The sequence below is a fragment of the Tyto alba genome, unplaced genomic scaffold (assembly GCF_018691265.1).
Source record: "Tyto alba isolate M040663 unplaced genomic scaffold, T.alba_DEE_v4.0 Super-Scaffold_41, whole genome shotgun sequence".
NCBI lineage: Eukaryota > Metazoa > Chordata > Aves > Strigiformes > Tytonidae > Tyto > Tyto alba.
The window spans coordinates 3,709,186-3,724,100 of NW_024881317.1; the positions used below are offsets into that span (position 1 = coordinate 3,709,186).

Here is a 14,915-nt window from a genome sequence, read left to right on the forward strand (position 1 = left end):
GGAAAAAAAGCCTTCCAGGATAGAAAGGCTGTTGCATGCTTGGGGTGTTGATCCAGTTGCCACAACACTTTCTGCCTCAATGGTTGCTATGTGTGAAATCCTTGGCAATAGCTCTGCATTGCTTTTTCCTAGAGCAAGCATCCAAAGGGATTTTCGGCGCAGCTGAATTGACAAAAGTAATGGGGGGGGGGAGTGGGGGGGGTGGGAAGAAGGCGAAGAGGGACAGGCAGGACCTGGGTGAGCTGGGCTTGGGGTGGCAGAGAAGGGCTGTGGCTCTGCCCTGGCTTTCCTCTTCCCTCCGCTCCACCCAGCACCCAAGCCCTGGGAGATGCTACTTCTGCAGAGCAGGGGAAGGGTTAATGTGTGGGGAGGGTCTGTTTTGTGGGGAGAAATAAAGGCAGAAAAAGCCATTGCAGTGAAGGTACCCGTGCTGCAGGAAGCTGCTGGTGCTTGCACTGATGCCTGGCCACCCTCGGGATGCTCTTCCCCGAGACATTTCCAACCCACTTGGTACAAAACGGCCCATCTGCATCTCTCCAGACCCCCACAGCAACCCCACTTTTCCCAGCCAGCTGGCTTTCCAGGGAGATTTGCTGTTAAATGTTTGGACAGGGTCTGTAGCCCATTTCTGAGGAGGCACAGGGGTGGCTGCGTTGCTGGTGGGGGAAACCTCATCATGGAGGGGAGTGTGGGTGCCCTAGTAGTGTGCTGGACTCTAATTAAAGCTGTTTGCCCTTGGGGAAGTGTACAGGCATCCCAGCAAATGACAGATTCAGCTCTGCAATTGAAATACCTCCATTTAAATGAGTCTAGTTACAATGCAAACCAAATCAATTGGCTTTTAGTCTTATTAACATTTACCTTACCTTGTTCTATGGACTGCAAGCTACAGCAATTAGCTGCTGTTCTCTTAATCCTTCATTATCAGTCAGAGTTCAAGACCTCTTGGCAGTGTTGGCTCTCCCCATCTCTCATGCACGTTTGCAAATCGTTTTGGGAGTGTCCTGGCATTTGGATGGCACTGGTTTAACATGCGCAATGCAGGAAATGCTGGAATAGCAAAGATGGAAACAAATCTTGCAGAAATCCTGAAGAACCAGCAAGTCCAATCATTTGCAGATGTTGGGTGGTTTGTGCCTTCCAGGGGCTATTGTTCCAGTGCCATTATTTATGGGTTTGTTCTGCCTCAGGGGTTTGCTCTGCCGCAGGTCCCAGCAAGAGGACCATGGCCAAGGTCTCCATCCTGATGATGTGGGTGGCTGGGGAGGGGGAGACCAGGGTCCTGATCCCCACACAACCATGCTGCTGCTGAGCCCCCCTCTTGCCCCACAAGACACCCACAGCCTGTGTCTGCTCCGTTTGGGGCTGATATGAGCCAAGAGACATGGCTGGTGATGGAAAGGGAGGAGAGATGTAGCAAATCCAGCAATTTTGGGGACAGGTCGTGGTGGTGAGAGTAAGAGGCATAGAGGGGCAGTGGGATGCAGAGCAGGGTCACGCCGTGCTGTGCCACCCCTCTTAGGGGCTGCACTTGCAGCTCTCATCACCGTAAACTTTCCTGGCTCACTGAGATGCTCCTGTTGGTCCTCACAGTGCTTGAGCCTTCAGCCTCACTGCTCCAGTCTCTTAATCCTCATCGCAGGATGTCACAGCCTCAGCCCCTGTGCCTCTGGCTGCGCACCATAGCAAAATCAACCCCACCTAAATTATTTCTGCTGTGCTTTATGGCAAACACATGCTGGAGCCATCTTGATTGTCCTGGATATCTGCTTTAATTCCTGCACATCCACCGGAATAAGTCAAGCTATTGCTTTTCCGGAGTTGCATCCTTGCCTGTGCTGGTTGTTGTGTTTGGTGGAGCTGCCCTGGGTGGCTGGATCTGGGCATCACCCACTGAAAATCTCAAAGTAAGGGGGGAAATGAAAAGTTGTCCTTCTGTTTCCAGCAAGGGTGAAGGGTTTGGCTCAGTGATACCTGTCCCTCCTTGCAGGGTCCTTTGGTGCCACTCAGGGTCACCTCATTATTGCTACTTAGGGTTTGCAAGGATAGAGCTGGGACCCCCCAGACTCAGGACTGTGTTGTAACAGTTTTGGCAAAAGTAGCAGAAAGAGTTTTTTGTTGTTGTTTTTTTTTTTGTTTGTTTTTTTTGTTTTTTTTTTTTTTTTTTAATTTCCGAGAAGCTTTTCCCCCACCCCGGATGAGTGATGGAAGTTGATCCAAGTTTCACAAGTGGTGGGAGCCATTGCAGGGATGCCCCAGGCTCCTTCCTGCTTGCCCGTTGTCTTCCCACGCCAGCCGCATCGATTTAGCAAGCCCCCCTTGAAATCAATGCCATTAAACTGCTGATTTCTCTGTGTTCACACAAGACTTCTCCATCGACTCCCGGCTGGCAGTGCTGGGGTCGATCAGGAGCGTGTTTAAAGTGAAGATGTTCCCGTGAGGCACCGCAGCTCCTGGCAAAACCCCATGAAATCCCACATCTTCCCGTCATTCCTGTATCCAGCAAAGCCGCAGGGAAAGACGATAGCTGTGGCTCGGGCAGCAAGACCCATGGTAACGCTGCCAAGGAGTGCTGCTTCAAGGAGAACAGTTGGGTACTTGGGCCATATCCTCTATTTAATGCATTTATTTTTTTCTTAATTAGTCCATTAAGTTATATTTTTGCTTCCAACGCTTAAATCCATTGTTGTATAAGCAAAGCAGCATGCTGTTGTCAGCCAAGGCAGTGTGGAAACTCATTTTTTTTCTATGAAATATATATATTTTCTTCCTTTCAAGAGTTTTTTTCTTTAAAATATATATGTTTAAAAACCAACCTCTAGGCTGGAAACTTGTCAGGTTTCTGATATGCACAGTTCCCCATTCACCTCCATCCAAGTCAGAGAGCTATAAACCACACAAGAAAAGCTTGGTTCAGCTGACAGTTTCACATAAATGAGCCCAACAAAAACTTGCATTTTCGATTTTTATTCTTTTCATTACCAAACTTAGTCACAAGAATAGAGACATCCCCATGAGCCAGCTTTGCGGTTCCCCAAAGATTCCAAGCCTTTGGGAAGAAAGTGTCTGGTGAGGAGGGATGTGCTACTGAGCCCTCCCAGCTCCTCGGGTGGTGCCTCCCTTCTCCCCACAGCATGAGCATGTGTAAAGATTCAGTTTATAAATTATTTTTACAACCTATTTTCAATAAACCTGGGTTTCATCTCCATGCTGAAGGCAGGGGAGCCCTTTCTGCGGGCAATAAGGGGTCCTGGGGGGGGGGAAACGCTTGCCAGTGATGGGATGTGGCTGCTTCCAAACTGGCACCTTAGGCAGCTCCCGCTGCAGTGGTGTGGGCAAACACTGGCGTTTCCCAATCCCGGCCTTTTCCAGCTCATTTTCCGTTTGATCTCTTTGCATGTCATGCCCCGCTGAAAAGCAAACAAGTGTCAGAGCGGTCAGCCCTGAGGCCACCTCGCCTGCAGCCGGTAGCAAAAACACCTCTGTGGAGCCAGCCACGTCCCCTGAGACCCACCACGGCCGTGTGCGGTCATCCCGTGTTTTGGGGAAACTTGTGTTGTGCTTGGGTAAAACCCCAATTTTATTATTTTATCAGGAGCGGAGTAGCTTGAAGGATGAGGAGCTCTGGAGCCAGGTGATGAAGTCTCTGGGCTGAGCTGCCACTGCTGCCTCCCAGCTGGGGGGAAGAATCAGCCCCAAAATTAAGCCAAACACCTGAGTCTTCTCCAACACTTTGACTAAACACTGAAATATGTAGTTTGTCTCCAGTGAGACTTCAGCGCGTGCTTCAGTGCTTCGTTAAGCCAGGAGGGTTTAGGCATGCTCTTGGAGGCGACGTTATTTATGCTCTAGAGTTTTGCTGCATGGGGAGAGGAATCTCATCCCTGGCTCGGAGACCACAAAGAGCTGAGCTTGCCCTGTCTGTCTGTCCATCCTTCCTCTCTCCCCCAAAGTGGAGCTCCTCTCTCTGCAGCAGCTCTGGCCGAGCAGATGGGGGTTTGCCTGAGTGCGGGGTGATGCTGGGATGAGTCCAGGATGCGGTCTGCACCGTTTCTGCACCCTGCATCCCGTTTCAGGGGGTGACGCCGGGCTCTGTGCCCGCGGGTGATGCTGACCCACGGCTCTGCTTGCAGGTGGACTGGCTGCAGCAGCAGGAGGTGAAGCGACGGGTGAAGAGGCAGGTCCGAGGAGAACCACACGCCCTGCCCTTCAACGACCCAGTGTGGCCCAACATGTGGTACCTGGTGGGTATCTCCCCGCTGCCACCCCGCAGGGAGCCCGCTGCTTTACTGGAGGGGTTAATTTATTTTTAATCAAATGTGTCATCAATCTTTGCTCAGCACGGTCAGTAATGAAACACCTTAATATCAGCAAATGTGCTTGGCAGCAGGATCTTAAAATTGAAAATTAATACACGGGAGAGTCTAGTTTGAAGTGTTTCACCATCATTAGCAGCCCCTCCTTATGGTCTGCACAGCGAAAGCTTGGGAGCAGCACAGCTGCAGCGCTGATGCATTTTACCCATCCAAGAGCTGCAACCATCTATTTACAATATAATTTTTCTCCTGCCTGCCTCATTGATCTGTATTTGACAGGGAAATTCATTGAAAATTAAGCACAGAAAGGAAATGAGCCCTTCAAAACTGAAGAGCCCACAGTATTTGAAATGGAAGAGGAAAAGAATAATAGGGAGATAGCATTGCCTGGATTAACTGCTGCTGGATAGCTTTGATCAGTGGAGTAAAGTTATAACAAATCTAAGAGTTATATGGCAGGGAGTGGGATGTAAACATATTTTCTGGTTGATTAAATGGGCTCCCAGCCTGTCTGCTCACTTAGATGGGCTGAAATGGGCTTGCAGCCCTTTTGCAGCTGTGTTTCCCCCCCATAGCACTGCGGCGATAAAAGCAGTCGCTGCAGGTCAGAGATGAATATCCTGGCAGCCTGGCAGAGGGGCTACACCGGCAAAAACGTGGTGGTCACCATCCTCGATGACGGCATAGAGAGAAACCACCCCGACCTCCTGCAAAATTATGTGAGCTGGGGGATGGATGGGCTGGGGATGGATGGGCTGGGGCTGGTCCTCGTGGTGAATTGATTTATGGAGAATTTGAGCGTATAAACAGCTTAAGTCTGTGCATTGGCAGATTAGAAGAAAAAATTTTTTCTTTAAAAAGCTCAGGATGTTTGTAAGAAGGAAACAAGGTTTTTAGACAAGAGGGTTTGGGGGAAACTCCCTTTGCAGCTGCCTGGGAAGCAGCCGCCTCCCTCCAGCTCGCCAGGGCAGAGCCAAAAACCCGCATGGACCTGCTCAGCCCCAGCTCAAACCCCAAACAGCCACGGGGTGGGGTGGGGGGGACGGACCCAGCAGGATTTGGGATTCAGAGAAGCTGTCTCTGAAGTAGCAGGATCTTTCCCCTGGAGAACACGCGAGGCTGCTGCCCAAAGCTATTTATCCTGAGCAAATAGTCAGAAACTAAGGGGAAAATGGCATTTTCTGCCCGGCTCGGTTCTGTCGGCCGCTGCATCAGGGGCAGGTGAAGCAGGACCCCGCCACTGCCCAGGCTGCTTTGCCCCAGGCTGTGCTGGTAAGCCGAATCTAATGGTGGCAACATGTTTTCAGGACCCTCTTGCAAGCTACGACGTCAACGGGAACGACCATGACCCGACTCCACGCTATGATGCCAGCAATGAGAATAAGTACGTGATGCTAATTACCACAGGGGTGGGGGGGGTCCCCGGGGCTGGGGGCCCCTCCTGGGGTGTCTTCCAGGTCTGTGGCTTCTCCCCAGCACTGCAGAGGGTGCTGCGTTACAGGCTTTGGACGGAGTCGTTGCATTTAATGCCAACCTGGCCTGTGGCAACCACACTAATTGCTAACGAACCCTCAAGCCATTGAACAACACCGGGGAGGGGGAGTTCTTTCTTGTGGTCAGGGATTAAACCATGTGAGTCGGGCTGGGTGGTTTAAATGTCAAAACTCAGATGCTCTTTCTGGGCTTCAGTAGATGCGGGATGGGCACGTGGTGGCACGTGTGGGAAGGAAACGGGGATGCACAGAGCAGATTGCATGTAGGTGCGAAAAGCAAAGAGCAGGTTGTATTGAGGTGCAAGATGCAAAGAGCAAATTGCATCTAAGTGTGAGATGCAAAGAGCAAATTGCATCTAGGTGTAAGATGCAAAGAGCAAATTGCATCTAGGTGCAAAATGCAGACAGCAAATTGTTTTCTGCTTTAGCTTCCTACATCCCCCAGCCCTTGCTGTGAGTTTTGGATAAGGGCTCTCCAGCTCTTGGGGTGCTTTCTTCCACGGCTGCAGTCCCGGGGCTGGTTTCTGGGTGGAGAGTGGCTGGAGGGATCCTTTGCCGAGGGGCATCAGCTCACGGTGGGATTTCTCTTTGCAGGCACGGCACTCGCTGCGCGGGGGAAGTGGCGGCGGCGGCGAACAACTCGTACTGCATCGTGGGCATTGCCTACAACGCGCGCATCGGAGGTGAGGCTGGCAGCTCCCCTGCCCGTCACCGGCCCCCCGGGGGACCGCGGCCACCCTGGCCCTGCCAATGGGCTCCCGGGGCAGGTGGTGGGATGCTGTTCCCCCAAATATTGCCAGGAGAGAGTCTCCTTGGCGCCCCAGCTGCAGGGAGCCCTGGGGAGGCTTGGGGGGAGGATGGGTGACGTGGGGTGCAAGGGACTCCCTCTCCATATATTTTGGGGTGAAAGCCTTCTGCATGGGCTGCATCTTTGCTGTGAGGATGCATGTGGATTGAGGATGTGGCGGTTTCACCCCAAAAGTTCACAGCTGCTCTCGGGGGGGGTGGGGGGGTGGGCTGTCCTTCTTGGGGTGGCTGCATTTGCTATGGTCGGTGGCGCCAGTTTAGCTTCAGAGCTGAAATTGCTCGTTTGTGAGGTTAATGTCTGCAGATGAGCTGCTTGGGGGTGGACCTGGGAGGACCCCCAAAATACCTTTGTGGGGAAAGCACCAGGGAGGTGGGGGGCTGGGGCTGTGTGGGGTGGGAGGAGCTTTTCCTGGTCCCTCAAATAACATGGTGCGCGGGAAGCAAATGAATCTTTATCACTAAATGAGAGCCTGATGGTAATTAGCATCACAGAGCTCATGTGCATTAGCTGGAGGCTGGTTTGAGCTGGGGCTGGCCTGGCCAGCCCTGGCTAGTATGGCGACTGCTGGGGTGATGGGGGTGGGAGCGTGGTGTCCCGTCTGCGTGGCTGGTGAGATCATGTAGGGGAAAAATACCTGGAGCTGGGTCCTCACCCAGGTTTTTAGCTCCATCCCCGGCAGGGCTGGAATGGGAGAGGGGCTTTTGCTGCGACCCCTCCCACCACCCCATGCTGGGAGAAGGGAGAAGTCACCATCGGGATTATGGACCCAGGCACCCACGGGTGGATTCAGGGCTTAATTCCTTCTCTTGGCTTGTTCACCCTGCCGGTGCAAGGAGCAGCTTTTGTTAGGGTTGTGTCTGCATGGGAGTGGTGCCTGCAGGGAGACCTGCTCCTGGCCAGGGTCCCACATGCTGGGAAAATCCTCTGATGGAAGAAATAGCCCTGGGGAGGGCAAATGGAAGTGGTGACAGGGGCTGTAAAGGGTGTGGCACGTCCCCATGTCCCATCCTGTCCCATCCCCTCTGCCCCCCACATGAGGGATGCCTTCTTGCTTCTTAGAGGCTTCTTGCCTCTAAAAAACCCATCTCCAAGTATGAACCAAGCAGCAGCAGAGCAAGGCAAAGCTCCTGGTGGGCTTTAAGACAGTTTTGCACCCTGCAGGATCAGGCCATTGCCTTTATGTTCCTTTTCAAGCCCACTTCTCCACAGCAGCCATGGAGATGAGCTTACATGTTGACTTTATAACGACCGATGGGTCTCATTTTAATTTGCTTCCTTTAACGGGTGCCTTGCCTTGAGGGTGCCTGGGGGGGTGTTGAGCGAGACAAGGCACCTGGCAGAGGGCTGGGGGCCGTGGGCATCCCACAGCGTGAACAGGCAAAGGGGAAAAATAAAGTCTGTAGCCATATCAAGTTTGGGATCATGGAGGAAAATACGCTATAGCTGCAGTGAGAGTGATTTTAGATGGATTACGCAAATAAAGCAGCGATTAATGAGCATGAGTTGTTGGGGAAGCCTATTTGTCACACTCTGAGAGCTACCATCTAATTTTACTGGCTGCTCTTCAGCGCTCTTGCGTTGCTTTTCATTTGCTCCGGGCAAAATACATTGCTGCTCAAGAAACAGAAAGGGCTCCTGCCATTCCTCCTCCTCCTTTCCTCTCTCCTCGAATGCTCGCTTCGGAGGCCGGTGCTGCTCCCTTTAGAGCTCCCAGAGCTCATTTATTTTGCAGCATCCTTACCTGCTCCCTCCTTCCCCCATTTTTTTATCCAGGGGGTTCCTGCATCGTGGGTGGTTGTCTCTGTGGTGGCTTTGGGTTGAATTTGGTCTGACTCTGGGTTGGCTTTGGGCTGTTTTGGGCCAACTTCGGGCTGACTTTGAGCTAAATTTGGGTTGGCTTTGGGTTGACTTTGAGATGACTTTGAACTAACCTTGGGCTGACTTTGAGCTCACTGATGAACGTGCCCGCGTTTAGCAAGAGCAAAAAAACATCCCTTGGATGGTTTTGCTCGCTGTGCTGCAGCTGAGCGCAGCTTGGACACTAGGCTCAGCTTTTTGCCCCTTTTCCTTGTGTTTTCTTGTTAACATGATAAAGAGAGGAAGTTTTTGGGAACCGCTCTGCTCCCTCGTTTTATATTTCTAAGCTTGTTTTTGGCTGGTGTGGGACAGCATCGAAAGGAGATATTTGAGTTGACTGGTGTCCAGAGCACAGCTGCAGCTGTAAGGACATCTGCCTGCATTTGTTTGCTTTAAGAAAAAATACATGTGGAAGGGGAAATGCATTTTTATCAAACAGACTCTCTCTGGCTGGCAAAATACGCTGCTGAAATTTTCAGCATCTCTTTTCCTTCAAGGGCTGTTTTTGGGCAGCCCGGAGTAGGAAATCCGGCAGGGGAAGGGTGATGGGGAGTGGTGGGGGTTATAACCCTCATATTGCAGCAGTTTGAGGCTGGGGATGTGCAGCTTTCCTGGTGAGAGCTGGTGGGCTCTGTCTGCAAACCACTGTGGTCGGAGCCTGCCAGCATTCCCAGCTGGAAGAGAGCGAGGTTATCCCAGGCAGCGTCATCATCCCACCATGGGTTGGGGTCCTGGCTCTGATTTTGGCCATGCAAACCACAGCCTGGGGCTTCTCCCCATCCCGGGCACCGCTGGCATCAGTCGGGCAGCAACAGGGTTTGGGGACGGTTACGGTCGTCCCCACTCATGGGGAGAGGCTTCGTCCTACCAGTGTGCCTGAAGCTGGGGGGGTGTTGAGTGTTCAGGAAACACCAATATATTCCAGATGGAGAAATGAGTTAGCTAATTAATTAAAGGGGGGGGGGGGCAGAGAAAGGTTTTTAGTGGGGGGATTTTGCTAGCGGGAAACACAGCATCGCTCCCACTGCCCCATCTGCGCCGATGGAGGGGAAGCGAGTCTTAATCCCCCCCTTTCCATCTCTTGTCATGAAGCCGCAACACAGCAAACTTTCCAAAATAGCTCCCCAGCATCCCGCTGCCGGGCTCGTTAGCGCGCGGGGCCACGGGTTGAAGCTATTCCAGGCGCGCCTGAGCCGTGCCGTTAACAAAGCCCTTTGATTGCAATCCTCGCACTTTCATCCAAGCCATTAAGCCCTAATGTCTGATGTTTTTGTGCTTTTAGGCATTCGTATGTTAGATGGCGATGTAACAGATGTTGTTGAAGCGAAGTCGCTTGGCATCAGACCCGATTACATTGACATTTACAGCGCGAGCTGGGGGCCAGATGATGATGGGAAGACAGTTGATGGACCTGGTCTATTGGCCAAACAGGCTTTTGAGCATGGCATTAAAAAGGTGTGGATCCCCGCAGCACCCAGACGTGCTCGCCCTCCTCCTCCTGCCCCATGGGGAACGCGTGCCGGGGCCGTGGCCGGCCCGGGGTCTGGCGCGGGGACGGGCGGCTCGGCCCCCCGAGGCGATGCCAACGCTAGGGATGGGGTGGGGTGGTGAGGGGGGGGTGTGAATCACCTCTAATTTTTCCTAGTTTTCCCCGGCGTCCCTAAGAGCTCCGGTGGATTTTGCAGCTGCGGGAGGTGCCCGGCGATGGCGCGGCCCCGGTGGGACCCCTCGGCACAGCCGGCCCCGGTGGGAGCAGCCGGCAGCGCCGGCCGCCGGGCAGAGCTCCGGCAGAGCAGGCAGGCCCCAGGTTGAGTTGCGAAGCTCTGCCGGGCTGAGAAACCCAAAGCGGTTCTCGAGGGGGTGACTTTGCACCTCAAAATGTGCCCCCCACCCCCCAGGCGCTGGCGCGGAGGGAAGCGACCACCCCCCCCTCAGCATCTCCCTCCCCTCTCCTTCACCTTCCCCAGGCCCCCAGTATCCTGTCCTGGGGGTCTCCATCACATTAAGCATTTCCCTGGTTTTCCACCTGGAATGAGTGGCTGTGTTACGACTGCGGGGGGGGGGGGGGGGGGGGGAACACGTGGGTGCCGCCACAGGCTCCAGCCACGGAGGCACAGGAAAAATTCAGATTATTGTCCTTGAAGTCCTCCAACAAGAGGGTTCAGCCGGCATCATGCATGATTGACAGCTGTCAATCCCCACTGGGGACGCCCTTGGCCTTCTCGTGCCTCTTCTCTTTTTGGGCGCTTTTAAAAAATGCCCAATATTGGCTAAAAGCGTCGGGAAAAAGACCTTTCTTGGCAGCTCGGCGGGTGCCGCGGGTAAGTGTTGTGGCGGCTCGGGGCTCTGCACGGGTGTCCCCTGGGTGCTTTGGCCAATTTGGGGTTGGGGTTTTGCCGCCAGCAGCCCCAGGCTGGGCTTTGAAACCCCCCCAGCTTCGCTCCCTGCCTCCACTCCTGCCTCTGCTGCCTCTTCTCACAGCACGTTGGGGCTCGGGGCAGCCGCGGGCTGGGGCGACGCAGCCTGCCTGTTATCTAAAAATAGGGTGGAGTGTTTTTCCCACTATTTACTTGATTTCCTGCCGGGGCGGTGAGCCTGCCGAGGAATCCATTGAAGTGCCGGGGAGTTCACGCCGTGTAAATACAGGGGAACAAGCTGCTTTTTAGACCTTATTTTTCCACGCGGGAGCAAATGGGCAGCAGCAGGGTACTGGCCCAGCACAGCTCTGCTGTTTCGGGACGCTTGTTTCTGTCTCCCAGGGGACATCAGGCCCTGCCACCCCTGTACCTGTCCCCCCACTGCCACCCGTGTTTGCGACACATCCTATCCTGCAGGCACAGCTCTTAATTGCCAACCTCTTCTTAAATAATGAGGAAAGCTGCAAGCAGATATTTAGCCGCCACCTTTAGCCCAAGCAAACAGCTGTAACCGAGTTATAAATCCTTAAAATTGAGTTTTTAATGGAAACATTAAAATAACCTTTATCTATTAGCGATAGGACTGTGTTGGGGTAATTTATCATCTTGTTTCTCGCTCTTCCAGCCACACCTTATTAGTTCCCAAGCTAACGAGGGGATATTTATCCTGGGCTCTCAGGGAGTACTGCTGGGCAAACCCCCACCCGACCGATGCGCTGCTGGGGGGAGCGGGATCATCCCCAGCCTGGGCCAGGGAGGGAGTCCCTGGTTTAAATGATGCCCGCATCCAGGTTTTATAGAGGCCAGGAGCCCCTTGCCAGGATGGTGTTGGCTTAGGAGGATGGCAAATAAAGAAGTTGGGTGTGTTTGGGGTTTGCTCGTGAAAATCTTGGTAGTTGCTTGTTTCAGAGCAAAAAGGAAAGAGTGTTTTTTTTCCAATCTGAATGAGTTGCAATACGCGGTGAGCTCTCACTCCGCCGGGAAACGCTCTCAGGTGTTAGATGTGCGTTGCTGTAGTGTCATTTATGTGCCTGTTTGTGTCCTCGTGCAGCCGTGCTGGCTCCAAACCCACTTTCCTCCAGTGTAGCCGTGCCCAGGCATCCCAAGGAGGTGGGTTTGGACCAGGACCGAGCAGCCTTTCTCGGCACCTGCGGCTGCGGTGCTCAAGCTGTGGGATGCAGGGGAGGTCTGGGCTCCCCGTATACTGATCCCAGATGAAATCTCTGCTATGTCTCTGCACGCCTTCAGCAATCGGTGCCTGGTTTTGTTCCTCTGATTAGTGATTTAGGAAAGCCTGGGTTGCTTGCAGCAGGGCTGGTCCTTGGAGATGGGTGGACTTTTGTGTTGGAGAGCTAGACAGTCACTGCCTGTGCCGCGCACGTGGGCTGGGATGCTGCTGCCTTGGACATCCAGGAAACCCTGGAAAGTGGGACTGGAGGTGCCAGCAGCAGACTTACTGGGCTGGCGAGCTGGTTTGAGCTCTCCGTGACGTGAGGCAGGGCAGTAATTCCATTTGCAATTGCACTTTTTCTTGCAGAGGTCCAGACAGCTCTATTAAATCTTTGCTAGGGAAATACCCACCCAGTTTGGCTGGGAGGCAGCCTAGATAATGAAAACTTTCATAAAGTAAGGAAAGAGCCTGACTTAGCCTGTGTATCCAGAGGCAGGGTCAGCTCAGAGAGCCTCTGCCCCAGGAGGAGGGCGCGACAGGTAATAAACCATCCCTCTCCCCCCAGCACTTAGAACCCACAATAAATCCTAGTGAATTCCTCCAGAGCAAAGCTGTTTTATTATTATTATTATTATTATTATTATCATTATTTTTTGTGGAGGAAGCCGCCGCAGAGCAGTGGGAGGGAGGTAAACACCAGATCTGCCCAGGCGAGTGCCGAAATCTCTCCGTGGCAGGAGTAGCCGTGGGGAGGATGGGGCTGTTCCGCCGCCGCCGTGCGCTTCCATCGCCTGCCAAGCCCAGCAGCACGCCGCCCTCCCCGGAGAGCCCTGCCTTACGGGGCAGGGAAGTGAACCAGCCGCTTCATTTCCTGCCCCAAACCCCTCCTTGGGTCACCAAAAATCCTCCCCTGGGGACCGTGGCACCCTATTTGTGAAACCCCCAGGGGGTTTGGGTGGGGGGAGTGTGGGCACCCTGGGTGCCCTGGCAGCGGGTTGGATGGAGGATGGAGAGGTTCGCCCCCGCGCCGTCGGCTTTGTTAGGGGCCCCTCGTTGGCACCGCGGCCGCCGCTGCCGGGCGGGATTTTCCCCCAGCTCCGGGGAGGTCCGGGCAGCTGGCGCACCCCTCTCACCCCCCCTTCCCCCCCCCCCCCCAAATCCCAGTGGGCTCCCACAGCTGTACCCGGTGGAGACAGCTCCATCAGATGTTCCTGCCAAGCAATGGGGAGGGAAGAAAAGGCTGGGATTCAAAAATAAAAAGAAAAAAAACAAACAAAAGGAACCTGAAAGATAGGCCGGGGGAAGGTTTCTGGTGGTTTGAGTGGGCTCAGAAGGGGGTTTGCAGGCTCAGGGAGAAGGAGCCGTGGGTTTTGAGGGGTTCCCTGCCAGTCCCTCCTGCAGGGCCATCCTTGCACCCCAGGAAGCGCTGTGCCGGGTGTCACTGCCTGGTCCAGGGACTCTGAGCACCCCAGATATTTTCCCCCAGGAGAGCCCACAGAAGCGGCCAAAATCCTCATCGCTGGAGTCTCTCCATCCTCACAGGGAATCGCTGCCTGTAAAACTGGGGCTGGCTGAGCTGAGGGGCACGTTTGCAGGGGCTGATCCAGGCAGGACACGTCCCATCTTCCCACCCTAACCAAACCCTACGTCCAGACCCCAAAATCGAGCTTACCGACGGCATCCCAGCGCTGGGGATGAGCGGTCCCTTCCTCCCCGTGCCCAGATGGCCTCTCATCCCGGACAAACGGCTCCCCTCACCCCCTGTCCCCTCTCTGCCCGCAGGGCCGCAGGGGTTTGGGGTCCATTTTCGTCTGGGCATCAGGGAACGGCGGCAGAGAGGGCGACTACTGCTCCTGCGACGGCTACACCAACAGCATCTACACCATCTCCATCAGCAGCACCACTGAGAACGGCTACAAGCCCTGGTACCTGGAGGAGTGTGCCTCCACCCTCGCCACCACCTACAGCAGCGGGGCTTTTTATGAGCGGAAAATTGTAAGTTTCATCCCGATGTCAAGTGGGACAGCATCCCCTGGATGTTTCCTGCGCGGCTGGGCTGGATGCTGGCTTGGTTGTAAGAGCCGGGCGTTGCCCTTAGCCCTGCAGTGGGTTTTGCTCATGGCTTTTTGTGGTGGAGCCAAAATTGCTCTGGTCCTTGGGAAGAGCTCGGGGATGTGGTGTTTTCCCTGGTAAATGGGTGAAGGGGCTGGAGGTTTGCAAAAATACCTGTGCAAATATTTACCTGTCCCACAAAATGCCTGCTTGCTGTCCTGCTCTTATAAAAAGGGAATTTTGAGGATTTTTAGCATGAGACAGAGAAAAAAGAGGGAGGATGGAGGTGTTTGGCAGGGATGTGGCAACACCAAATGGAGAGCAGAGACTTTTTGGAGCCCAGGATTTGCCTGAAAGCATGTGCATGTGTGGATCAGTCTAGTTTTCCCTGCTGTGCAGGCTATATTTGCCCCCTCCCAACAACTTCTGTGGTCTCATCACAGCAAAGCATTTTGTTACCAACATCCCCGTGCATCATTGAAACGTTGGGCAGTAAAACGTAATTCACCAGCATGGTGCCTTACCTGAGCGGGGAGGGAGTTTTCCACCCAAATTATTTTTTAGACAAAAAATGTGAGTTTTTTACAAGTCTTTTTTTTTTATTATTTTATTTATTTATTTATTTAGGACTGATTTGTTTGGCCCCTAAAGGATTAATTTCCAGACAGAAAACAGAATCCAAGTGCCGTTTTCATGGCACTTGGGAATGTTTGCATGGCTGAGGCCAACACCAGTTCAGTGCTGCTGGAGCACTGCTGGGCAAAAAAGCAGCTTCCAGAGGCATATCAGGGAACAATTGGG

The 14,915-nt window shown here is 53.6% G+C and overlaps 1 protein-coding gene across 1 annotated transcript in view; it reads left to right on the top strand.

Annotated features, from left to right (window-relative positions):
• PCSK6 (proprotein convertase subtilisin/kexin type 6) overlaps nt 1-14,915 on the top strand; it is a 37,311-nt gene that overhangs the window by 7,455 nt on the left and 14,941 nt on the right. Inside the window, exons 3-8 of the mRNA XM_042804263.1 lie at nt 4,134-4,244; nt 4,892-5,035; nt 5,624-5,700; nt 6,404-6,492; nt 9,757-9,929; nt 13,845-14,057. Of these exons, the coding sequence (XP_042660197.1) occupies nt 4,134-4,244; nt 4,892-5,035; nt 5,624-5,700; nt 6,404-6,492; nt 9,757-9,929; nt 13,845-14,057 (807 nt within the window). The remainder of the gene's footprint in view (nt 1-4,133; nt 4,245-4,891; nt 5,036-5,623; nt 5,701-6,403; nt 6,493-9,756; nt 9,930-13,844; nt 14,058-14,915) is intronic.